The following is a 27,649-nucleotide window of genomic DNA, read 5'->3' on the forward strand; positions in this document are numbered from 1 at the left end:
TCCGATTGTGTGCTTCGGAAATAATACTGAGGTTAAGCATACCAGGATAATCACGATGGCGGACGAAAAAATACGAAATTTGATTATGGTTGAAACTCACTAGCCTGTTTAATTTTCATGGTCGCGATTTTACCAATTTGGGACTTAACCTCACTAATTTCTATCCACAAAAGACGCTTTCTGAATCAATGACGTCAAGCACAAGCGCGCGCTAGATCCTAGCGGTGTTCGCGCCCACATATGATGGGTATAGGTATAGATTGCTCCACAACACAATCTTATTTCATTCGCGGACCTTTTGTAAGCAGTGAAAAATTGAAGCTTTTTCAAAACGGACCAAAGCTGGTACGATGAATGGCACGATGCCTCGAGGGCTTTGTGAGAAGGTCAACATTTTTATAATAAGGCGTTAATATTTTACTGAGAGTCATATCATCACCTATCATTCGGAACGATGAAAATCCAGTTCTATAACAGGGTTCCCAGCGGTCAGGGAAAACCTGGAAAATGGGTTGTTTTTTGAAAAAGTCAGGGAAAACCTGGAAAAGTCAGGGAATTTTCGTAAAATTTCTCAAAAGTCAGGGAGCTTTTTTTCCAGAATGCCTTGAATTTAATGGTTTTCAGTCAATCTTTGAATCTCTATTTTTTATTTTTTTTAAAGTCAACACACTTTGACTATTGTAAAGCTGGCCGGGTTATTTTTGAAATAATTATTTTACTACAACACGAAAAATTTGACGTTTTTGGTCAGGAAAGAAAACTACTCTTCTCAACACTTTTTTTAGGGAAAAAGGGTGGATTTTAAAGCAAAAGTCAAGGAAAATTTTTCGCGCTCGCTTCGCTCGCATTATCTTTTACAAACTTCCTTTTTTGAGGTAGGGGGTTAAACTGAAATTTGTGTCCTCTGGTCTCTGTGTCGTACCACCTCTTTGCAGCGTGCGGTGTCCGCGGGGTGTAATAGTTGTACTGTATGTGGCAAAAATATTCTTTTCCCACAGTTTCTTCCTTTTTTTATTCAAGTTTTTCTTTAAGTGAAAATTATCTACAGAAAAAAATTCGGTATCGGAATTAGTGAAATATTTTTGCGGAATATCGGAAATCAGGTCAAAAATGCTCGGAATTTCGGAAATCAGAAACCCCGTACGCCCCCCCCCCATCAAACATAAAAAGCTCAAATGTTTGAAGAGCCATGTTTGACGGTTTTGCTCCCAGCTTAAGGAATGGGGATTGGGAATGAGGACTCTAGGTAATTTGCCCCGGGGAATTTCCGAAAAGAGTTTCTTATCTAGAAAGTATATCTTTAGAGGTCTCTGCGATCCAGATTACCCCCAGGAAATTTACTCTCTTCGTCAAAATGCAAATTGAAAGTGTTTTATTTTATTTGAACCCCCCCCCCCCCCCCAGAGCTACCTTCTGGGAAGAAATTTTGGCGGAAAGTAATTTAGATTTATAGGTCATTCGCCAAATTTAACTTTCTTTCAAGTTAGTCTCTATTTCTCCTAAAAACCTTTTTTAATTTTTTTTCCAGCTAAAATATTGAAAAAAAATGGGTCGTTCGCCAAATTTAATTTTCGCCAAATTTAGAAATTTTATTAAATCGCCAAAACAATTTCCACCAAATTGCACCAAAATTGGCGAGTGGGCTCATTTGCCAATATTTCTTCTCTAAGGTAAATCGATGTCATCAAAAATAGCAAAAAGTAGTCCAATATTTTTCAAATCCACTGCAGGTGGTTTTAAGTGTAGTGTTTCTAGGACCAATATTCAAACCCTTTAAAAAGGTTGCAAAGAAACTGTAATATTTATAGAAAATATGATTTTATGGAAAAGCAAGGAGCTTCTGAAAAAGTTGATTGGGAAAAGTGAAAAAAATAGCTATTTATTCGAATTAGAATCAAATTTATTTCAAGCCAATAACTTCTATAAAAATAACCTTGAAATAATGAAAAATTGTTTTCCAGGAATATTAGAATGAATTCTAGGGAAAAGTTAAAAATCACTGTAAAAATGAAGACCCATTCGGGAATTCTGTTTCCAACGAAGCTGCAAATACTCCGCATAAGTACAAGAATAATTGCGAAGCAGTTTTTCATGAAAAAGAACAACACATATATCGTGAGGTGAGAACGAAGGTGATCTAAATGGATATTTAAATGCATAAACCCTTCTAGCAAAAAACATCGGTGTTATATTATGTTACAGCAATTACAAATTTAACATGAGAGTAAATGTACGGAAAGCAAATCTGATCGAAACTAAGTTGCCATAAGTTTTAAAAAGATCAATTGAAACGAAACTTTAAACCACAGCACAAAGTGAAAATAATTTTCACTATCCCAAAATCGACTGTATCCGTTTGTTTCATAAAATCAATCATTGTAAGGCACAAGATTCTTTTCCTAATATTGTTAATTTTCAGAAAAACAGAAGAGATGTGAATAAGATTAAGGTGTTAAAACTATACTCAAAAATCAAACTATGACAAAATAAGAAGGAAAATCTTAAGGGTCGATTAAAACTATGATTTTTTCATATATAATATATAAACTAGTAATTAATAAAGTTAATAATATTATCAAAATACGAAACGTTTTTTTCAACGACATCCCGAAAATAAAAAGAATTGTTTTCTCAAACTGCCCATCAAAAAAGCGAACCTGAATACTCAAGATAAAGTTCTCAATTGAATTACTCTAAGACGAGGCATTGCACACATGATAAAAGAAAGATTCCGTTTTACGAAACATGTTTTTTTTATAAGCATTACACTTATAAGCATATCTAGGCTCAGATATGGAGAAAAATTAAGCATATGGCAAGCATTACTTGAGCCTACGAAAAATGTTTTTTCCTGATTTTGGCTTTTTTGGCTGGAATTTTACGGATTTTCAGTATTTCCCTAAATTTATGCTTTAGATTTAAGCATCCCCTCAAGCATTTTTCAGTCTTATTAAGCTTTCGACCTAAGCATCTCTGAGCCTGTTTTTGGATTTTTGTATGCTTTATACTTCATAATGGGCAACTTGAGGTAAAAGAAGAGAAAAAAATATCGATGAGAAATTTTCATATGTTACAACTCAAAAAAAAACTAAACCAACAACTTTAGAATGGTGTTCCTCGTCATCACATCATAAGAACTGATGGAATAAGCAGCAGAAGCAGGTTGAAGGTATTATATCGCCCAAAGAATAATATAATACAACATGTAGAAAAAGTCCATCACCCACCTTTCCTGAAAAAAGACAAAAATTTCAATCATTTAATGATAAAATTATTATCCGAGACCTTTTTGATCAATTTTCAGGCTTCACAGTTAACACCCAAAGCGGCGAATTTAGTAAAAACCAAAGAGTTGAATCTATTATTTATTTCAGTCAATTTTGAGGTATTAAATCATCACACAGTATTTATCTTAAAATTAATTGCAGCCGAAATTAAAAAAAAACACTGACTCGCCAAAATAAGTTCTCACCAAGATAAAAAAACAACAGTTTTACTTACTAAGGGAGACAATAATTATCATGAACCGTCATTATTTAGCGTGATTGTGATTTCATTGGGTGATGATGACGTCATACTATTTACATTGTTGCTATCACCATCAAGTTTTTCGGTGGCTGCGGATTCACTATATCCTCCCTTCGATTGCATCGAATTCTGTACTTGGTTTACCTTGAAAAGGAAATAGAATTCACGATCTGTTATGCTACGAAAAGAAATACAACAAGCAACATGCTGAATGGATCTGTCCTGAGATAGATAGTCGGAAACATGCTGAATGAAGATGAAAATGCTCAAACGAAAAAGAAAATATAACAGCATAGCATAGAGATACGTGAAATGAAATATACGTGATACATGAAAAAGATGATGAAGCTTGTTTCAGACTGGCTTTTCGATGTTTTAGAGGTAAGAAGCCATGCTAAGTTTTGGGCACAAACAAAAAATAAGCTAGATGCTGAATGGACCTACCTGATGACGAAAGTTAGATAGCAATAAGGAGAAAAACGGAAACGATCCGTTAGAAAATATAATGTTTAGCGAAAAGGCATAACGCAAAAAATTTCATCATTGATTGTTGATGGGGAGAGGGAAGGGGGAAGGGAAAAAAGATATAGAAGGTTCCGGTTGCAGAAATCAGTTTTATTGACAATCGAATCATGCTTGATGGTGGAAATTGCTATGAATGATGTTGTTTTTTTTGAGAAAAAAACAAAGAAATGTTAGGAAAAAGTCCAATGAAAATCTGCAAAAACGGCGATTTCCGGCATACTTCCGGCATTTTCGGCCGGAAAAAATGTTTTTCAAAAAATCGAACTCGGTCATGTTTTGAGCATTGCGAATATGCATCTTTCTGCAAAAAATCAGAAAAAACTAAAAATGAAAATTCGGGAAAATGTCAAAAAGCCGGTACCGGCATATTCCCGGCATTTTCGGCCGGAAATCGGGCTCAGTCACATTTTAGGTATTGTCATTTTGCATCAGTGTGCAAAATTTCATAAAAAAATATAAAGTACAGCTCGAGAAATCAAGAAATACTGTCTTTCCGGCGAAAATAGGTTGTTCCGGCGATTTTTAAATAGTTCCGGTTTCGGTTGCATTGCTATTAATAATGTTTTTGAATGAAAAAAACAACCAATTAAAATGAAAAAGTCCAATGAAATTCCAGAAAAACGGCGATTTCCGGACACGGCAATGTTTTGGGCATTGTTAATACGCATCTTTGAGCAAAAAATCAGAAAAAACTAATGATAAAATCTCGAGAAAATGCCATAAACCAGTTTTTCCGGTATATTATTTTTTTTTTCGAAAATCGGGCTCCGTCACATTTTAGGCATTGCCCAGGGGGGGGGGGTCGGTAGTAAAATCTCAGACATAATGACGTTTACTACGGTGGTGGTGTGACGAAAAATCGAAAAAAAAATTTACTACCCAGATAAAAAAACTCTACCACAGATAAAAAAATTCACTCCATTAAGAATTAGTGAATAAGGCTGAACCTGTGTGGAAACACGTGGGAGAGGCCAGTATTTTTCAGTGAAAAATAAAAATTAAAAGGAAAAATTACAGAAGAATAAGTCAAAATCAAATGTTTGGCGATCTACAACTGGTGGATATCAACAACAATCAATCCTGCCTGCCTTGGCTTGTTTGTATGTAAAGTCTGAAGACCACCTCATCGACTAAACTCTGACGCTTCATCATCATGCTGCACTCATCCCACAGTGCAGCCATTTAGCTAAGTGACTAATACTATTTACAAATGTGACAAGATTCTTCATTGTAATACAATAAAGGAAGTACATTTCTCAATTACTTTTGCTTTTATACTCTCCTGCACTCCATTTATCATGGATCAAAGTGATAATTCCCCTGAGGGTGATCAGTCCCAAAAATGTACCAAAGAATTGGAAACTGAGGATCTAATAGCAGAACTTTGCTTTTATGCCTCCTTGGATTCTGTAAAATTCTGTTTGCGGAAGTATCAATATGGCAAAAGTGTACTAGATATTGAAAATGACATGTACAAAGAAAAACTTGACACCTTGAAAGAAACTGCAAACTTCTTGAAAGTGCCAAAATATAATGAAAAAACCAAAAGATCATTGTCTCATCTGATCATCTGCAAGATACAAAACCTCTTACCGGACAATTGCTCCATCTGCAACAGAAGATATAAAATTGGTCTTATGGAGCTCCCGATCCTTGAATGTGCCGTTTGTGGTCAAGGTGTACACAAACCATGTTGGTTAAATCTTGCTACGATTCCCACAAACAACACCAATATTGATGAGGACACCGACGCTGAACTCTTCAAAAGCTTGTATAACCCTCTAAATCTACCTGGCATGTTCTACATTTGTCATGCTTGTCAACCTAACACAATCCCAAGTGACAGTGACGGTGACAATAAAAGGAAAAAGAAAAAAGTCACTAAAAATGCTGCACCATCTATCCCAAGTCAAGACAGACCAACAGAATTATTAGAGTCAGACACTGAAGATGTTGTCCTGCTGTCAACTCAAGATGCTAAGGATAAAGAGATTAACACAAGAGAAACAAAAAACCAGAATCAACAAGATGATTTTGGAAGCAGTAATAGAACTTGTCGTTTCTACAAGAATGGCAATTGCAAGTATGGATTCAAAGGAAAAGAATGCAAATTTGCGCACCCAAAAATGTGCCGAAAATTTACTCAACATGGCACAAATAAACAAAGAGGATTCAATCTTGGAAAAAAATGTAAAGATTTCCATCCGAAAATGTGCTTCGACTCAATACGAAAAGGAGAATGTTTCGCAACATCCTGCCGTTTTGTTCATGTGAAGGGAACCAGAAGAGAACCCATTATGGTTAAAAACACAGTAACTCACAACAACAGCAAGCTATTTGCAGAAAAAGATGATGAGATCAAATCCTCTGAACCAGATCATTTTTTAGAGATTGTCCGTCTGATGAAGGAAGAAATCATGGAGACACTGGACAAAAAGATCACCTCGATCGAGAATCATCTTCATCACCTTCAGCAGACGCAAACCTCTCAAATACCCCAGTTTCCTATGCCAACTGTACCGATGATCAGGCAAATTCCTCACCAAGCAAACTTCAATCCAATTCAGTTCCAATAATCAACAACTTTGCTTTTTTTAATGTACAAGGACTGTGCCCGCAAACTGTACCAAGCAAAGTTCCTTTTATCGAAAATAACATATGTCATAAAAGTTTACTGTTTGTTGGCCTATTAGAAACATGGCTCAACAACCATAAAGATGCAGAACTAAAAGTAGAAGGTTATACTTTGTTCAAATGTGATTCATCACGCAAGAAAAAATCAAGAGGGAGAGCAACTGGAGGAGTCTGCTTCTACATAAGAGAGATGATATAGCTGCTTCATGTGAAATAATCTACTCCCATAAATCACCAAGTGTACAACTCCTTTGTGTTTACTCAAAGACTGAAAACTTGGCTATGCTTGTAATATATAGACAGCCTGACGACAAGAGTAATGGAAATCCATCAACAGCTAAAGACCTTCTTACACCGCTCAAAGGTGCGAAACAAGCCCTTTCCGCCTTGGAACCTGTCCCAAACATAATTTTTGGTGGCGATTTCAATCTTCCAAAGTCAACATGGCCTGATGGACTACCCAAAACTGGATGCTCTATGGAAGAAAGATCAATGCTGAATGATCTAAATCGATTTTGCAACGAGTTGTTCATGTCCCAATATGTCAATCAACCCACACACAAAGATGGGAATACCAATCAGAACAACCAAAGATACCAGGAAGAAATCAAAAGTTGAAAGATATCGCCGCTCTCTTAAGAAAAGAAGAAGAAAAATTACAAAGCAATTTTTAAAATGCACGTCCTAATCAAAGAAGACTAAAATAACAAAGGAACTTTTGACAATTGAAAAGGACTTACAAAAATTATTTAGGGATTCCAAGTGTTATGTTGAAAATATAGCAATCAATTCCATAAAGAAAAACTCAAAATATTTCTTTGCTTATGCAAGAAAGAAAGCAAAGATAAAAACGAAAATTGGCCCTCTGCTGAACACAAATGGTGAATTGACGCAACGAAGCAAAGAAATGGCAGAAATTCTGTCAAGACAATATGTTTCCGTCTTCAGTGCACCAAAACCATTCGATATAATACAGAGTGAAAATGATGAAGTCAACGTAGATATCATTTCAGATCTACAAGTTACAGAAGATGATTTAATAAAAGCAATCAACGATCTGTCCCAAACTGCAGCACCAGGTCCCGATGGTTTCCCTGCAACCTTTCTCAATCAATGCAAAGAAGAACTTTCTATTCCTCTTTGTATCCTCTCTGGAGACAAAGTTTTGGACAAAGGGATTGTCCCAGACGAACTTAAAAGATGCACAATCACACCAATCCACAAAGGAGGTAGCAGATCACTGGCATCAAATTATAAACCAGTAGCCCTAACATCCCATGTCATCAAGATATTTGAAAAAGTACTCAGAGCACATATTGTAAACCACATGGATGAAAATAATCTGTTCAATCCCAATCAACATGGATTCAGAAGCGGGCGTTCATGTTTGAGTCAGCTTTTGGAACAATATGACCTGATACTAAATATATTGGACAAAGATGCTAATGCGGATGTTGTGTACCTAGATTTTTCAAAGGCTTTTGACAAAGTAGACCATTCAATTGTCCTACGAAAAATAAAGAAACTAGGAATAGATGGAAAATTATTACAGTGGCTAAAGTCCTTCCTAACAGAGAGAAAACAATCAGTGCTAGTGAATGGTGTCACTTCTGAATCACAACAGGTCATTTCAGGAGTCCCTCAAGGTAGTGTTTTGGGACCTTTGATTTTCCTCATATTGATTGGGGATATTGACAAGGAAGTGGTGCACAGCTTTCTCAAATCCTTCGCTGATGACACTCGCGCCACAAAGGAAGTCAAAACTCTAGAAGATACTGTCCTACTTCAAAAAGATCTTGATAGAATATATAAATGGACGGATGACAACAACATGAAGCTGAATGATATAAAATTTGAACTCTTGCGCTATGGAAAGAACCATGAGATCAAGACTCAAACAAGCTATACATCACTTTCTGGTGTTGAGATTGAAAACAAAGATGTTGTGAAAGACCTTGGAATCCTTATGGACAGTAATTGCACATTTCAGAAGCAAATTACTGCAGTAATCGAAAAGGCTAAAAACTTAACATCTTGGATCCTGAGAACTTTTTCTTCACGATCTTTAAATTGTATGACCATACTATATAAATCATTGGTGATACCAATATTAGAATATTGCTCCGTTCTGTGGAGCCCAAATGCAGTTGGTCTCATTCAGAGACTTGAAGATATTCAAAAGTCCTTCTTACGAAAGATAAATGGCACCCCAAACAATTATTGGGAGTGTCTAAAACAGACAAAGATTTACTCACTTCAAAGGCGAAGAGAACGCTACAGAATAATGTACGTCTGGAAGGTGATGGAAAAGATTGTACCTACTGTAAATGGTATCAAAACCACTGAAAACCCCCGGCTGGGCCGGATGTGTACACTGTCAATTCCAAAGAACCAAACATCAAAATTTAGAGACAGCACACTTGCAGTGCAAGGTGCAAAACTTTTTAATGCTATGCCAAAGAGCATCAGAAACCTCAAAAACATTTCTATCGATAAATTCAAAAGAGCCCTGGACACACACCTTAAGTCTATCCCAGATGAACCCCAGATCCATGGATATACTGGGGAAAGCTGGTAACAGACGGACGAACGAACGAACGAACGGACGGACAAAGGTTAATTCATAGGACCTCCAGGAGAGAGAGAGAGATAAACCTTCCCTTAGCACAGGGAATAGGCCCTATCCTAAGATAGAGATCACAGCGCTAGGTAGATAAAATAAAAAGCGAAAAAAGGAAAAATTATGCAAATAAGTAACTAAATAAAACTATCAAAAAATATGCTACTTGGAATTAATAATTTTACGCCAATCCAGACGATTCAAAGCTTTTTGATACCAGTCATTTTTTGACAAACCAAAAAAAAATTCAAAAAAAAAAAATTCATAGGACCTCCAGGTAGGTCCAACAATCCTTTCTTTTATGTAAAGATAACTTTAGCTCCTTAAAGATAAAATCTAATGAAGCAACTTCCACAAATCCAAATTTTGGCCCAGATTTGGCCAAAAATTTTTCTTTTAAAAGTCATACATTTTAAGGATTACGATTTCGCATCACTGTGTAAAAAAATAGGAAAAACTAAAGAAGGTATTTCACACAAAGTCCAAAAAAAAACCATTTTTAGGCACTTTTTGGCCCAAATTTGCCAAAAATATTTTTTCGAAAATCGGGCTCTGTCACTTTTTGGGTACTGTCATTCTGCATCACTATGCAAAAAATCAGAAAAAAATAATCAGCCAATCCAGAGAAAAGCTGGTAACAGACTATTGGACGAACGATTAAAGGACCTCAGAGGTAGGTCCAAAAAGAAGGCGTATAAAAAAGAGACAGATGACTTCCCTCTATCGGAAAAATATTCCTTTGTAGTCGTGATTATGCACCATTGCTATGTCTTCTGAAGTTACATCATGGGCCCACCAGCTGATTGGTTGCAAGTGACGTTATTGACTGATACTACTATTTTATTTCAGAAGACATTGCAATGGATATCATGTATTTGATCATCTTAACCTTAGCTTATGAGAGTTGACCTCTTCCACAATCCAGAAGAAAAAGCAGAAATAAAAAGTCTGAAACTCACATCAAAACCTTCAGCGATTTCTCCAGATCCTATATGGCTGGTGTGCTAAGAAAAAAAATAGAATTGTCATTTTAATATTTCCTCAAGAAGTTCAAGAGAACATAATACACCATTATGAGCTTGATGATGTTTAAAAAAGAAAAGTCTGCCCTGTGACAAAATTACACAGAGGGGTCATGCTGTTACTATGTGAAAACTATGACACTTGGTACATGGTGCAGTAGCAACTGAAAATCTTTAAAACAGTTCACCAAAGTGGAGTAGCGCCACATTTTCCACCCCTTTCCCCTCTCCTCCCTCCACGGCGTTCAATTCAATAAAACTTACTTGGAAATTTGTTGGTAGTCCTATTTGTGATCTGTCAATTTTAACTCTCCGCCTCTGAAAATTTAAAGTAATAAAGATAGTGTTAAAATGGACATGTTGTGTGGAAAGCCTAATCTCAGACTTCTGGACAGTCTTTCCATTGTTTGCCCAGGCTCCATTGCCATCTGGTTGGGCTATCTGTGAACATGAGAAAGAGCAATTATTCGAATGTGGGATCCCCTGGTTTGAACCATTGACCCTTAGACCACTAAGTTATTTCTCTAATCATCAATATAATATATCATCTGTCATCCCTGATTTAAGTTTTGTTATAAATGGCTAGTCTGGTTTATTGCTTGTTTTCCAATAGTCAGAGGAAGGTGAAGTTCCCTCGAGGATGCAGGATTTCAGTAAGTACTAAACAAATTTTTGGTGGTGCTTTTGCTATAATCTTTTAAAGATTTTTCCATCCCAAAGGATACAAACAGAAGTTGTTTTGGTACCCCTGAAAATCATAATATACCACATTTATAATACAGTACTCGTATTTCAAGTACAAATCCAATAATGTCTTAGTATATACCAACAGTGCCAGAAATAAGTCACCCTCTTTGATTTGATATTGAAGGCAGTAGTAGAAGGAGGGGGGCCTTCATTTTGCACCTAAGAGTAAAGTTCATAGGTTCAAAAGTTCATGTCCAAAAAACAAAAACGTCTATTATATAAAATTTCATTGCCATCTATCAAATGATTATATTGAGATATTTTAACTGGTATATATTATTAGTTTCTAACAATTTTTAAATAAACTTTCCAGTTTCTATGGCGACTCATCATTATTTTTAAAGATTGATGCTGGCCTAGGAAAATCAAGGACCAGAAAAAATTTGAAATCTAATAAAGGCTACTCTTATGAAAGTAGCCCTGATTGGACAGTATCATTTTCATTGATCAGAGCAACCTCATTATTTAGGAAGTTCAAATATGCCCTTTAAATTATCTTTTTAGCCAAAAATCAGGAAAAACTAATGAAGCAATTTCGCACAAAGTCCAAAAAATCCTATTTTTAGGCAGTTTTTAGCCCAAATTTGCTCAAAAATTTTTGTTTTCAAAAATTGGGCTCCGTCACTTTTTAGACATTGCTATTTTGCATCATTGTGCAAAAAATAAAAAAGAATAACGAGCTGATCCCGAGAAAAGCTTGTAACAGACGAACGGATGGACGGACAACGGTCAAATTAAAGGACCTTCAGGTAGGTCCAAAAAGGACTGATTGCTAATGTGCAGTAGCCAGCTAACCATTAAACTAAAATGTGTTATTTCATAACAAGTGGGGGAAAACAGATATCAATCACAACAAGCAACATGGGTTAATTTAAAGGACCTCCACCGGGGTACCCGGAGGTAGGTCCAAAAAGCAAGGGGAATAGATAAAAATTTCCAGGAGAGGGAAACAGATATCCTACTCCTTATAAGCTTGGGAGAGCAGATCAAAATCTTAATTCTGAAAATTGCGGAAACAGACCAAATTTTCTAAGAAAGATACTTTGAGATTAAAAATTTAAGTTTTGAGGAGAAGCAGATCTTCATTTCTAGGAAAGATTTTTGAAACTTTTGGCCGACAGATCAAATTTTCCAGGAAGGCTATGCCTGGGAAACAGATGTTTAAAAAAAGGTCCTTGCTGGATGCTTTCGAAAAGTAAACAAACCTTGACCCTTTTGTCTGTCCAAATAAAGAAAATATTATAGCTGTAGTGATTTTTACATTTAGAAATAAATCCATTTTCCACCAGACCTACAACAGACCACCAGCAAGGTTTCAAACGGCCCTGTGGCATTACTTGCAATGAATACTGACTTGAAAAATGTGGGTCCAGTTCCCTGGAAAGGGTATGATTACACTTCCAAATGAATTATTTTTACAATAACATTTGTCTTCTCACAAATCCAAAAATTATAAAAGGTTATAAAATCAACATTTTTTACAAAGAACTGTCAAATCGAACTTTACAAAGATCAAACATATTTAAAAATATCACTTGTTTTCATAATATTTAAATAATATATTAAAACCTTTTCATATATATTTGCTTAATCAAAACCATTTCCCTTTCCTGCAGCGGGCTTTAAAGTTCATGTTGACCCCCAGTCTTTTTGCACGGTAATCTAGAATGGCCTTTGGTGCGGCATAAACAAATGATTTCATTCAGTTGCATTTAAGCGTAGCATACTAAGACCTTGCCATAATCTTAGTATACTAAGACATAACATCATTATAACATCTTTTTAACATTCAATTCACATACAAAAGTTTCCAGATTCTCCTCAACAATGGAAAATACCCCTCAACAAATTTTTATTCTTTTTTTTAAGCAGCTAAAAATGCTGCTTTGTTTCTTACCATAAGTGGGTTTAATGTCAACATCCCTCATCTAATTCTGGCACCTTTCTTTAAACCTGGGAATAATAGAAAGGTCAAAATGGTTGATAGCTAATTAGCTGTCAGAGAGAGAGAAACATCTTTTTTCAATCACATCTTTTTCCAATCAGTGATCCCAATCTTCCTTTTAAAATCCTATCTTTTAGAAAGGTGTCGGAATTACATGAGGGAAGCCAGCATTAGACCAACTTACGGTAATGATTTCAATCCAGACAAATGCAAGGTTCTCAGATTCACCAATAAACTTAAAATAATCTTATCTAACTATTCCATGCACAACCAAATCCTTGAGCTTGTGGACTCAGCAAAATACCTTGGTGTATTTATACACAAAAAGTTATCCCAGAATACCAATGTCAACTATACTTTGAAAAAAGCCAACCAAATCAGATGCTTCCTTCGAACCACAGACGTTAAATTGACCAGTAAGTAAGTATGTAACCAAGTAATCAAGCTACAAGCCTATCGTACCTACGTTAGGTTGATTCTCAAATATGCATCATAGTAGAGGCCACTATGTATTCCCGTGTGAAGGAGCTTGTGCAACAAAAGCAAAAAAAAAGCAAACCAAAGCAAACAGTTGTCAAAATTGAAATTTTTTTGTTCCATTCGAAAGATCATGAAAAACTGATAAAGAAAAAGGTCACAACCTATATCTGAAAATGAATATATCAGGAGATATTAAGGAGATAAGGCAAAATGACGTCATGAAACGATGACGATGATGTCATTGAAAAATAAAAAATTACCAAAATTCAAAAAAATTTTGTTTTTTGGAAAAAATACCTTCCAGTGAACATTAAATACGCCATTTTGCCTTATTTACTTAATATCTTCTGATATATTCAGATATAGGTTGTGACCTTTTTTCTTTATCAGTTTTTCATACTCTTTCGAATGGAACAAAAATTTGTAAATTTTGACGACTTTTTGCTTTGGTTACCATAGTAACCAATGACGTCAGTTTCCATGGCAACGGATGGTCACACCCGGCCTCACCTCTCAAATTTTGATCTTCTACATTTAAGGAACAATGATTAATCATAAAATCCCTTTGCACAAGCTGCTACACATGGGAAGCTTTTTTGCAACATAGTGGCCCCTACTATCAGTTGTATGGGATACTCATACTACATCCAACGTCAACCAATTAGAAATGGTCCCAGCACAAGGAATCCAGATTTGTATATAATAATTGGAGTTATTCCAGTAGTCCAACCACCATGATTCGTAATCTTAACCTTAAAACCCTTCAGCAAAGACGGCTTGAAACAAAACTGAACTACATGCATAAGATTCTACATGGTCGAATTGCTTGTTTATCTTCTGGTATCTTGTGCTTGTACCGCTAATTTAAGAATTGTACCAATAAATGCAAGAATCCAGTCGTACAAGCACAGTTATGTCCCCTCAACAATTAGACTGTGGAATACCTTACCGTCCCATATTGTCAATCAAGAAGACCCTGATAAATTCAACCTTAGCATGTCAACCTACAAATTTTAACTTGTGGAATTTTTATTTTCAAACTTTTCCCCATCCTGAGCTAGTCCTTTTGTCACTTGTGATACTTTACTCTTCATGTCTTGTGTCCGCATGTTCTGTCTCTTGTCAGTTTTGAGCAATTTTTAAACTCCTATATCAGGATTAGAAACTAGGCTAGTCTTACTTTTATCTTTCCCTTTACAACAATACAATGCTGACAAAGTTGACACAACACATTGCCATTGACAAGTTATCCCTGTGAGAGAAGTTTATATTGTAATCTGCAACAAAAACAAAAGTGGTCTAATCTACTGATTGCTTTCCGACGCTCATTCGCACCTATTTTGGACCAATGAGATTGCCGCATTTCACACGGTCCTTTTTTTGTCACCTATTGTGCTTTTCACAACAGGCGGCTGTAAAATCCTACCCTTCTTATATATGTTTCAATCCGTGTTCCTAAGGCTTAGGTTTTTTCTCATCTTCAATTTACTGAAGCGGGAATTTGATGCGAGAGTTAGATTGTCAACAAAGTGCTGTAAAAAATGATTGAATAAAAGAAGAACTTTAAATCTTAAATATTTTCATTTTGAAGAATTGGTGTAAAAAGTGAAACATGGAAAAGTCATTTTTTTTGGTTCGAACAAAATAGGAGATTTCGTAAACTTTCTATGTGTGTGTTTTTGCAAGGGGCGAGCACCCCTTTGCTTAGATGTTGGCTCAAAATTGAAAGCAAAACCACCAAAAATGAAAGTAAAATCGGCCCGCCGCACTCCAAATCCAGTAATCTTGATATAGGAGTTTAAGCATAGACTGCCGGAATGGGACCATTGAGTAAGAATTGCAGCATAAAGAACAGGTCTACCTGAACAAACTACTCTCCGCTCTTGGTCTACCCGTTGTTGATTGGAATATTTATATCCCAAATATCTTAAAATCATTTATGAAAAGGACCTGTATGACTGATTAGAGGTAATTCTAAATATAAAAGACTTCAAAATTAACTTCCACAAAGTCTTCGCCTCTGAAAAATTGTCACACTCTTAACATTCTAAGACATTAATCTCTTAGCATACTAGTCATACTTAGTCAAATATCTTAGTATATTTTAAAGAGGTCTTAGGCGGTAATCACAAATATCTTCATTTTGTGTCCTTGTTGGGTCTAAAAAGTGAGTCCGTTGGTCGGTCGGTCGGTCGGTTGGTCAGTCGGTCGGTCGTACATTAAAATTTTTCGGGTTTTCAATGGACCCAGTGAATTTTTTCTTCTCGTCCGACCTCAATCATCCATTTTTGGAGTGTAATCTTGAAGGAAACTGCCAGCCAGCCAGCAGCCAAAACAACCGCGTGTTATGGGTGGTTTCAAATTATGACCTTTGAAAACTGTGACCTCCAACCCAAAATGGCGCAAGTAATGATAAACAAAGTCAAAACACCGCGGATGCGCTAGAAATTGCTCGCAAAAAATCGACAATAGTAAAATTTTTGAACGAAGGAAACGTCATCGACAGAAAAAGTCCGACAAATTTATCGACTCACGGATTCAATTCTACTCAATTTTCGAGAATCGGTCGGGTGATGTGAAACGAAGATATTTGTGATTGCCACCTTAGTATACTCTGTGGTCTTAGTCTGTTAGTATGCTACAGTTAACCCCGACTGCATTGATTGAAAATATCAAAACATCACGCTGCATCACATTATTATTATAATCATGGTCGGAGTGAACCTGGTCATATGAGTAAAGGCCACATTTTTGGTACACCTGTCTCTTCCGTTACATCAAAAAATGATCATCCCCAAAAAGCTTCAAAACATATTTTTTCTGACTCAGCAATACCTATCGCATGGAAATAAACTTTGTGCCCCTCAAAATTTTAGGTTGGAAATCTATTTCAGCCTCAATGTGTCATACGCTCACATTTTTAACTTATTTTTAGAGTAACTGAATCCATTATCATTTGAACTATTTCATTGAGGCTTAAAGTAATAACTTCCTATTAAAAGTAGTACATTTAGGGTTAGAAATCAGTTGGTAGCATTTTTTAAACTGGTTTCCATTCCTTTAACTTGGTATGCACCATTTTGCGTAAAGGAAGGGACAAACCCTGACATCAGAATCTTTATATTTTTCCCAGCTATGTTAGTGATAAGTACTAGTAATAACATGGTTTAGAGGGTGATTTTGGAGTAATAACCCCTTGTTTCATTGAAAACACTTCAAAATAGCCCTCACGACCCGAGAATACCATGTTATTCCGCGTTAATTATATGGTCAAAAAAAGAATTGAAGAACACTCAATTGCTATTCTTTTCGAAACTTATAAAAACATTCGAAACTATAAAAAAACATTTGACTGACACTCTTATTTTGATTGGCTTAAAAATTCCGTACGATATTTTGTTAACCAATCAAAATATCGTACGATACTTTTCTTTCAACCAATAGAAAATTTTGTTTACATATCGCCCCTCTCGTCCTTTACAAATCTAAGCTAAATGTAATCAACCATATAATTATCAGCATTATCATCATGCAGAACTTTTGTTATTGTTATTGGGAGAGCTGGTTTATAGGCAGTGTTTTTATTATATATAGCTGCTTGTATTTGTCAAATGGGGCATTCTTTCAAAAGCGTAAGAGAAAGAGCACAAAATATCCGATTTTCAGAAACTTGAAATTGAAATTATCAGAATCACTATTTGGGTAAATGAATCTACTTGAGCCTTCTTAGAGAGATTAATATCAAAGTTTCCAGCTTTTTCTTTGAAATATTTGATAAAAATCACGAGTTTTTGTTCAAAATTTATTTTAAATTTTGGGTGGTTGAAAGGCTAAAAATGATCAACACTGGATTGATCAATTGACTGGATTTGTTTAAAGTGCAGTATTTGAGTATATATTAGATATTGATGGCTGCATCATTTGAAAACACCAGGCGTGTGGTCAATCACACTCCTAAAGCCTTAATTTTAATAATTTAGGTGTGTGATAAGGAGTGCTATGCACAAATTTCAGTTGTGAAACTAACTTAATGGGGTGTGATTGATCGCACTCCTCAGACATTTTAGGTGTGTGTGGAGGTGTGCACGTGCTATCGCACGCCTCAAATGATGCAGCCTGATATTGGATATATATTGTTTTTATAGTAGCATTGCATAGCTTTAACTCGGATAAGATATACCGATCCAATTGATGGATTTTGTACAACTGGCATGTGAATTATACTATTCCAAATCTCTTCCCCACCATCACTTTAGTCTACAATTTGATAAGTTATGCAATTTTAAAAGTCCCAAATTTAAAAGTGTAACAAGAGGAATGAACATGTAAAGAATCTACATTGCTGTTCATCTTTTTTCTAAGATAGATTTTCAAATTTTTCTCCAATTTATCAAATTTTACTGAACTTCTCCTCGTGGAAACTTGTCCCTTCTGTTACGGAAATTCATTTTTGTGTGAATACATGAAAACCCCAGAAGTCAATGTTCTGGGAGACCCAAAATATCATACAGTACTGAAAAAAATATGAGTCCCCTTAAAAGTTTAGGAAAAAGTTGGACATACCAAAAAAGTGTAACGGAAGGGACATAAGTAATGGAGGGGACACCTACAATCATCCACTAAATATTTGAGACAAAGGGGAGTTCCCGGTGTAATTTTGAACACCACAATTGAATTTTAAGCGCCTTAAACTACAGTTGGAAAGTAGAGTTTTAACTCTGAGTTTTAGCATGAGACTTAAGACTTAGGACCTTAGGATTTAAAAGCTCAAATTTGCTGGAATGAGGCTTGGAATATAGCCTAGAAGCCACCAAACCCCTCTAAAATCGAAATATTCAATGGAAGAAAGTGGAAGTGCTAAAATAGCAATTCTCGCCCGAACTTTAAATTCTGAAAAACGTTAAAATACACTAAAATCTCAATATATTTCGAGGGTGATTGTAGATACACATGGCTGTCAAGTGTCATGGCCATCAAGTCAAATGCTATACTAAATTCCTTTGGAAAAAATCAGTATGAACATGACTAATATAACTTCCCAAAAGAAAAGTTTCCTAGATTAATTTGTCATGGAGCTGTCAATTAAAGTATAGGCGTAACGGAAGGGACAAAATTGGTGACCATCCCCAATTAAAGTACCTAATTTAAAAAAATCCATCCCACAAGTAAGATGATAGCATTAAAAATCCTTTAGAAATTTTTTCAGTTCAAATTTGGGTTTTTGCCTGAAAAATGGCTCTTAGCAGGGATTTTATTTCCATGATGGCGGACGATAGACGCATCCCAGACCCAAATGATTTTGATTTCCCTGGAGTATCTCCAGAATACTATCACTGCATAAAAAATTTCAGTCAGCATTTAAACTCAGTTTGTAGAAGCTTGCCTTAAAAAATGCTATTTTTTTATAAATATGATTTTTTTTTGCTAAAAAGCGATTTTTGAAGACGCCATTATGAATTTTTGAAATAAGTGAAAAACTTGAAATTCATTTTGCTTAAAGACTTCATTGAAGACTTCCATCTCTGAAAATTTCAGACATGTGATTTAATCAGTTTAAAGTTTATGAACTTGCAAAATTGGCCTTAAAAAGCACGGCTCGTTTAGGGCTCCAATGGGCACAATTTTCAACCCAATATGTTTATTTTTTTGTTTCTTCATAAAGTTTAGTATGAATGAAAGAAATAAGATTTGCAATAGTTTTGACATATTTACAGGCCTGAAAAGGCCAGAAAATGCCATTTTTTCCAATTTTTGCCTGTAGTGCGAATCAGTACCCCCAGGGGGGTTCGGCCAATTTTGGACTTCTGACCTTAAAAATTGCGCAGAATGCCTCACAATAGGTTAAATTTTCATAAAAAAACACTACATCTTGAATTTTCTGACTTTCACATTTGACGCCCCACCCTACTTCAATATATTGAAAAAGTTTTCTTATCTGATATTATTTTTGAAAGATATCAAGTTTTAGGCATAAAATGTCATCAATCCTTGGAATTTCACTTTTGGCAACATGATTTTTGAAGATTTTTACTGAAACTTTGGGAAATTCACATAAATTCAGGTTCCAAATGGCCCCTCAACTACCAAAAATGGTCATGAAGGTGCCATTTTCTGAATTTAAAGGGGCACCACACCATGGTTCAGAGAAAGAGTTTGTGCTGGGTCTACAGCTCATGGCAACAGACTGTAAGCCCAACAATGTTTTAAGAAGAAAAGCTGACCTTGAAACTCTAGACGAACGTAGATGCAGAGCTAAGGTAAAAATGCTACACAAAATATACCATTCAACAAAACAGGTAAATAGAGAAATGATACCAATAAAGCAAAGATGTGCTAATACAAAGTTTAACCCTATCCAAAGCAGGATAAAGATATACGCAAACTCTTTTACACCAAATACGGTGGGGCTCTGGAACAAATTACCAACGAAATTGTCAAACATAAAAGACCTGGATGTTTTTAAGAAAGAAATGGATAAAATATCAATTAGCGATTGTTAATCCTATTAAAATTTCAAAATTTTAAACATTATCTTATTTATTTTTACCCACAATTGCGAATATAAACCTTTGTCAAGCTCTAACAAATTCACAACTCACTTCAGCTTTTCTCAGCTTCTCGAGTTTACTTTCCTTCGACTAACTATCAATGCCAGATTACACCCTTTCCAATATACTGAGCCACGGAGGTAATGTTTTTAGATTAGAGGCTAATATTTTTATCTAGATCTTTATATGTATATAATAAATTGATTTTTACCATTTATTACTTATTATTTTATTATTTCTATATTTTATATATTATAAATTTAGGCTACATTCTTAATATTTTTCATTTTATTAATCATATTTTTTGTTACATTGACGAGAATAACTTTGTATAAAGTTTCTGCTAATCAAATAATAGAAATAGAAATAGAAATGAAACTCAACTCAAAAAAAATATTTATCAACTTTACCTTGCCTTTCAAAATATACACAGAGAAAGTTTAAAATGTAACGGAAGGGACAGTGTACTAAAAATGTGGCCTTTACCCATATGTTATATGATATTTTCCCATTTTTTAATTTGACAAAGTTTAGTAAATTTGACCACGTATCAATGTTTTGGTTTTTCAAGCGAGGATTTCTGTAAAATAACAGAAAATGGCCAGATGGCTGGATGGAATCGACACTAGAACACCGGTGTAGTGTAGCCTAGCTGGGAGACCCGTCTACTCTGTTGGTGTGGTTTCGAAATACAACATTTAGTCAAAACGAATAATAATATAGAAACAACAGAGTAGCCGGGTATTTTTGTAGATGCCAAATCTGGTCGCAGAATTCTATTCAGTTAGTCATACTAGGAAATCTAGCTTTCAGAAGAAACAACATCAGTCATCTACAGGATGTATTTGCACAACAAGGATGAGAGTTATCTGAATCAAGTTCGCAAGATAAGACAATTAATTAAAACTTGAAAGTTTGAAACAAAATAAAACGTGCAGCAGCCAAATATCAACCAACCAAATTTTTTCATTCAATTCCCGAGACAGCGCTTCGATTTTAAGGCCTTGTTTATACGCTAAAGTAAAAATAATTCTGCACATGTAAATGGTTCATTGTTTGAGGTCCGGCAAAATTTCTGGGAAATAGCCTATCCGGCGGTGCGCGGATCTAGGTGGGTTCCGCCTCCCCCGTAGATCTTTTTCTTGTGATGTTGATCTTCAAATTAGTTTTCACGGTTGGCTTGGCTCAAATTTTTTCATCTATGGCTCAAATTTTAGGCAATTTCTCAAAGTTTTTGAAAATGCTAATTTCATTAAAAAGCGCCGGGTTATTTTTTCATGAATCCCTTAAGAAATTTTGCGGAGAATTTTTTCGCTTGAGAGTCAAGTAAACGATATAATAGCGCTTTCGCAGCATTAATCTTTGATACGTATTTTGGCAGGACGCTAGTGTGAATAACTGCTATTGGCTGTTAAACAATTGTTGAAATCACGTGATATTATTGTTTTGATTGGTAGTGCGCGAATCTGATTGGCTAACCTTATCAACAGCTTTTTTGGCACAAAGTTCAAACCAAATGTAAACAAATTCAAACTGGGTCAAAAATACCATACTCTCAATGAGTAGCTTCTGATGGGATTTTTGCTTAGCCCGTTAGGCGGTCATCGAAAAATTGTTCTATTCGCGTCACCCGCCCGCACATATTTTCCGCTGATTTTCCGGTGCGGAGATGCAGAAAATAATCCGGGAAAAGCAATTTATTCTTTTAAAAAAGTATAGCTTTTTTCTCAATTGCGGACGGCTATCGAAAAATTGTTTTGCTTGCGTCATCAGCACCCGCCCCTGAATTAGAAACGTGATTAAAAAAAACACGGGAATTTTTTCCCTTCCACCCGCATGCATTTTTAACACCGGTTGCAAAGCAAACAGAGCATTTTTTTGATGACCGCCTTATGTGGTGTAAGTTTGAATAGAGAGTATAGATCTCCAGACTAAGTGTAGCCTTGACAGTTACATCAATATGCCTTCTTACCTGTCTTTAAAAATATAAATAAAAGTAATCACGGAAAAGGACGCAAAAAAAAGACATAAGTGTGAGAACAGAGTAATCAAACTCGTTAGAAAAAGTACCATTATAAGTCATAAAAAATCAACCTGAATAAATGCAATCGAAATTCCAGAGAACTTCATAATTCCCCAAACAACATTACATTACTATGTCAAACTCCCATCACATAAATTTTACAATTACGTCAGAGTAGACTATGCTCGCCACCGAAGAGGTTTATTTGGAAAGGGTAATTATATTTTATTGTTCGCTTCTTTTTTAAAGATTTGCCAGGTTGGAAAAGTATGAATTTCTTTGTACATTTTTTACCTACCCCAAATATTTAGGAGGCTGAGTTTTAAACGAATCGTCAAGTTGAAACGAACGATAAATGTATCAAGGTCTGTTTTATTTACCCCTGGTGACTTAACAAAAGAGACTTAACTCGATGTTACAATCCAATTATTGAAAGTTTGTCTCGGCCTTTTAATAATGAGCAAGACATACGTTCTCTGATTACGCAATTTTCATATTGACATTTTCGAGGCATTTTGATGTAACTGCTTGAGATCATGCTATGATTTCTTCTTTTATATTCTGATGGCAGATGCATAGCATGGTTTGGCCCATGAGTTTGAATTTCCCAGCTCCAAAACATAGGACGGGTCTCCCATCTATCTAAAAATACTAGTGTGACTAGCTTAACTGATGATAACCAGACCCCCGCGCTCGATAGGATCGATCATCGGAACGGCTCGATGACGGATCGATATGTGATCGATGGATTACTTATCGATCCGGATAGGAGATTGATAGAGGATCGATACTCAAGATTTTTTTAAGCTTATGATTAGTTATCGATCTATCATCGATCTATCATCGATCTATCATCGATCTTTTATCGATCTTATCGACCCTATCGACTCTTTCTAAAAATCGAGCTCTAATATTAATCGATCTTTCTCGCTATCGATTACCTATCGACACCTATCGATTACCTATCGACACCTATCGATTACCTATCGACACCTATCGATTACCTATCGACACCTATCGATTACCTATCGACACCTCTATCGATCCAATCAAAATATCGACCGTTTTTTTATATTGATTAATCGATCCATATCGATCTAATGGCGTCAAACCGGATTTACTTATCGGTACTTATCTGGCACCCGATGTAGAAATTTTCTTTCGACACGCTAAGCAAGCTCTGGGACAAGGTCGGGGAAACTTTCAACATCAGCTGGAAGGTTTAGATTACGGAATTTCTCCGAACTTAAAAAAGCGGAGGGGCCGGCTTAAAAATGGCCGATATGGTACTCTCGGGTACCTAATATAATAAGCGTCCCCAACCCGCTAATTAATTTTATAATCAATATCAATGCATAATCGATTTATAATCGATGCATACTCGATTAACGATCGATGACGAATCGATTAACGATCGATGACGAATCGATTAACGATCGATGAAGAATCGATGACGAATCGATGACGAGACGAATCGATGACGAATCGATTAACGATCGATGACGAATCGATATACTCGATTGAAATACTAGCTCGATAATGGATCAACGAAGGATCGATACTCAAGACTTTTTAATGGCTGAATCTTCCATCAATCTCCTATCCGGATCGATAAGTAATCCATCGATCACATATCGATCCGTCATCGAGCCGTTCCGATGATCGATCCTATCGAGCGCGGGGGTCTGGTGATAAATATCAATGTTAATAATCGATCCTAGAGCTTCCTGTCAGTCAGTGTAGCTGGAACCTCGATATTCCAGGATTAGAAAAAGCTATACCTGTTATCTTTTTTCTTTAAAGAATCAACAAGCCATCAACATCAATAAATTACACACATTTACTCAGAGAAACTTTAAAAATTATCTGCCATTATGACTTTCTTGAAGCCGTTCTGAAATGAACCAATCGGGTTATGAATCGGAATTCCTATGGGAGTTCTTTTCCGAAATTTGTAAAATAGCTAAGTCGGCAAAAAAACTTTTCCCGGGGGTTTGAGGGAAAAACAGAACTGCTGTCATTTGTTTTTTATTTAACCAGATATTTAAATTTGGGCTCAAAAATACTTAAATAAATAAGTTAATAGTATTCAATATACTATTTGTATCTATCAGAAAATAAAACACTTACAGAACGACATCATTTATCATTTGGAATACCCCCGTATTTGGACCATTCTATGGTGGGCGCAAAATAGGGCGGAAACTAAGTAGCACCCTCAGTGCAAGATTGCCGCCTCATCTTTATTCGCCCGCGCGAGAATGCGTGCTAATCATTTTTTTCTCGCGCGCTCAAGGGGAAAAGGAAAGTGATCGATATTCTTTGAAGGAAAAACGTCAGAAACAAACCCAAAGACCAAAAGATGTATTTTGTTGTTGACAATCGATCCTGTGAAGATGAAAAAATTTCTGCTTTGCGTTTTTTTCGGAACGCTGAAAAACTCTAATTTCGATCATCCTTTAAGATAAAGATGTTGCGAGATTTGGGTTAGCGAGGCAAAAATCGCTAAAAAGCTGGTAAAATCGTAATCCTCAAAAATCGATGATACAGCCTCACTGTCAGTTAGTCACACTAGGAAATCTAGCTTTCAGAAAAAACAACATCAGTCATCTACAGGATGTATTTGCAACAACAAGGATGAGAGTTACCTGAATCAAGTTTGCAAGACAATTAATTAAAACTTGAAAGTTTGAAACAAAATAAAACGTGCAGCAGCCAAAATCAACCAACCAAAATTTGTCATTCAATTCCCGAGACAGCGCTTCGATTTTTAAGGCCTAGTTTATACGCTAAAGTAAAAACAATTCCACACATGTAAATGGGTCATTGTTTGAGGTCCGGCAAAATTTCCGGGAAATAGCCTATCCGGCGGTGCGCGGATCTAGGTGGGTTCCCCCTCCCCCGTAGATCTTTTTCTTGGGAAGTTGATCTTCAAATTAGTTTTCAAGGTTGGCTTGGCTCAAACTTTTTCATCTATGGCTCAAATTTTAGGTAATTTCTCAAAGTTTTTGAAAATGTTAATTTCATTAAAAAGCGCCGGGTTATCTTTTCATGAATCCCTTTAGAAGTTTTGCGGCGCATTTTTTTGCTTGAGAGTCAAGTAAACGATATAGCGCACTCGCAGCATTAATCTTTGATACGCATTTTGGCAGGAAGCTAGTGTGACTAACTGCCTGTAACTGAGGATGTAAATATTTCTACACCAAATACTGGATCTATAATACCATCCTCTCATTGTTTATGAATGGTACCAGGGGGGTATGGTTCTCCAGTGCAATGGTCTGGTTGTTGACAAAGTTTGAAAATAGATAAAAAAGAACTTTGAAAAACTCCAAACAGCCAAAAGTTGCTTACCGGAGGTGGTTGCTCATCCACACAACATGGAAAACAAAGCATCACCAAACTCATGATGATTTATGAAATTAATAAATAAGTGTCATAAAATTCTTAAGTGTTCACTTTCCTCGCCCTTCTTCCATTTCAGAAAATTTTTTAGATGCACATCACCGCAGCCATTTTGAAAATGGACCTTTGGTAAGCGCAGAGCGGACCACCCTTTAGGAGAGCGAAATAAAAGTTTTTAGTAAAAAGCAGAACTTGTAATTTTGAAAACATTGTTCTTTCGAAAACTGTTCGGTAAATTACTATTAAAAGTTATCTCCACCGTATTGTAAAACGAGATTGGGGTGGATGGGCGGGCTAGGCGGACACGGTTTTTCATCTTTTTTCACCGCCACTACTCTGCCGTAAAAATATCGGTATCGGGTGTACAGACTAGGTCCACACATACCCTAGTTCTCTCCGGGAACTCAGAATTCAGAGCATCCCCCCAGAGCTATTGAACTTTTCCCGGTAGCGTTCACGGCGTAAAAACTTCAAGGCCCTTCTAGTCTAGCAAGCTAGACGACTAATTTATACATAGTAAAAATAAAGCAAAAAGTAATGAATGGAACAATTTTAGTCGTCTAGAAACCTTTGTGCACTAACTTCAAACAAAAGAAAAGTGTCAATATTGCAATTATAATTTTTTCCTGCTCAAAATAATTCTTGAGAAAAAAATATGTGTGGAATTGTGTATTGAAAGTTTTTCATTTGAGTTGATTTCGTTTTGAGAGTTTGTTGTTGCTTGATAAATTGTTTTCTCGCTACGCAAGTTTCTGCGTAGCTAGCCCCTGTATCTATAAGGCTGGAACACCGGATTCTTCCAGTCGTTTATACAAACTAAATCCCGTATTATCATTATTAGTATTACACGCATTATAAACGACTCCAGCCTAAGGCCCTTCAAGCTTACCTCGGTTGTCTGATAGCACCCGTGTCGTCCAGATACTTTGAATGGGAGATCTGCTAATCTTCCACCACTTGGTGGCTTGGTATACGAAACATCGTATGTCCTCTTAAATGATACAATAACAAAATGTTAGTTCTGATTCATCTCCTAGCACGTTCTCACTGTTCCACGCATGGCACAGAGAATCTTCCCAGGTTGGCAGCACTGCTTTGATAATTCTCATTAGATTTGGGATGAATAACAAATTGGGTTTTGAGCGTGGTAATTGGGGGGGGTTTCACGGTTGGCGGAGGAGCGGAATCGGCCCTTTTTTCGGACGGAGTGGCGGAATTTGGTGAAAATTTAGACGGAATTACGGAAATTGGGTTCTCTGACGGAGACGGAAAATAAGACAATTTTAGTGCGGAAAAACGGAATTTAGCAAAAAAATTTGCGGAATTTCGGAATTAGTAAAAGATTTTCAAAATTTGCGGAATTTTCGACAAAAATATGGAATTTCAAAGGAATTTTCGGTGACGGAATTTTGGTTCAATTTAAGACGGTTTGACGGAAATTGGAGAAAAAATTGGCGGAATTGCGGAATCGGGTACCCCCTGATACCCCCCCCTAATTGCGGCTTAAGCAAAATAATCACAACAAATCAAATGTCCATCATTAAAACCTAGTCACTGTCGTTTTTATTAAGGCAAAACAAAGTTTGATACTTATAACTTATCAGAGAGAATGAATTAAACGCATTGAATATTAGAGGCTACACTCGTGGCTCATAAAATCAATTATGAATGCTTGCTGCGAACTTTACTTTTTAGATTTGAACAAGAACAGCTAACCTTCGATGTGCATAAAAGTTTCATTCTTCAACAAAAAGCTTACTCTCCAAATCTTTCTCAAATCAAGTCTTTTCCCTGTGTTTTTCTCATCTCTATTAATCAAGTTTACAAATTTTTACACTGTACATGAAAAATATTTAACAAATGATGGCCCAACTAAATAAGGAAAACAATGTTTTTCCAATAAATAGTTTGGTTTAGGCTATGGAAGTTTGATGAGCAATCAATCCTTTATTTGTTCACAAAACTATGTCTTCATTTCATAGATTCTTATTTCTAAAACAGCTAAATATATTGATTGATCAATCAAGGGCAAGGGATCGGAACCAATTGCAATAAATGTTGGCCAAAACAGTTCTTACCCTCACAGGGTGTTTTAAGGGTCTACTAGGGTTAAATTGACCCATATCTTTTTAACTTATCAAAAACATTGAACATTTCATAGCAGCTAATTGA

At 35.9% G+C, this 27,649-nt stretch overlaps 2 protein-coding genes across 4 annotated transcripts in view; one reads left to right on the forward strand and one right to left on the reverse strand.

The window, feature by feature from the left end:
* Positions 1 to 1,878: 1,878 nt before the first annotated feature.
* On the reverse strand, positions 1,879 to 27,263 carry LOC136811126 (CDC42 small effector protein 2-like). 3 transcript variants are annotated; one of them, XM_067067732.1, is made up of 6 exons: positions 27,194 to 27,263; positions 26,367 to 26,468; positions 10,594 to 10,647; positions 10,267 to 10,311; positions 3,502 to 3,672; positions 1,879 to 3,227 (listed from the first exon to the last, which is right to left on the reverse strand). In XM_067067732.1, exons 1-5 carry the CDS (start codon positions 27,215 to 27,217, stop codon positions 3,520 to 3,522), a joined length of 378 nt encoding a protein of 125 aa, XP_066923833.1. In that variant the 5' UTR covers positions 27,218 to 27,263; the 3' UTR covers positions 1,879 to 3,227; positions 3,502 to 3,519. The 3 variants fall into 3 exon arrangements, with proteins under 3 accessions (XP_066923833.1, XP_066923832.1, XP_066923834.1); XM_067067731.1 differs by having other exon boundaries at positions 1,879 to 3,232; positions 27,194 to 27,258; XM_067067733.1 differs by lacking the exons at positions 26,367 to 26,468; positions 27,194 to 27,263 and adding an exon at positions 25,427 to 25,636 and having other exon boundaries at positions 1,879 to 3,232.
* LOC136811124 (uncharacterized) overlaps positions 4,961 to 27,649 on the forward strand; it is a 164,496-nt gene continuing 141,807 nt past the window's right edge. Inside the window, exon 1 of the mRNA XM_067067729.1 lies at positions 4,961 to 4,993. The gene's annotated coding sequence lies outside the window, so the exon portion shown is untranslated. The remainder of the gene's footprint in view (positions 4,994 to 27,649) is intronic.

Source organism: Clytia hemisphaerica, unplaced genomic scaffold, assembly GCF_902728285.1.
Source record: "Clytia hemisphaerica strain Z4C2 unplaced genomic scaffold, Clytia hemisphaerica genome assembly, whole genome shotgun sequence".
In the NCBI taxonomy this organism is placed as follows: domain Eukaryota; kingdom Metazoa; phylum Cnidaria; class Hydrozoa; order Leptothecata; family Clytiidae; genus Clytia; species Clytia hemisphaerica.

Excerpts from the sequence above, each read along its gene's own strand:
- LOC136811126 (XM_067067732.1), bottom strand. The coding sequence starts at position 27,217 with ATGAAACTTTTATGCACATCGAAG. Across the intron at positions 10,648-26,366 it reads GGTGCTATCAGACAACCGAG|AGGCGGAGAGTTAAAATTGA; the intron begins GTAAGCTTGAAG and ends TTAAATTTTCAG. Across the intron at positions 3,673-10,266 it reads AAATCGCTGAAGGTTTTGAT|GTAAACCAAGTACAGAATTC; the intron begins GTGAGTTTCAGA and ends TTCCTTTTCAAG.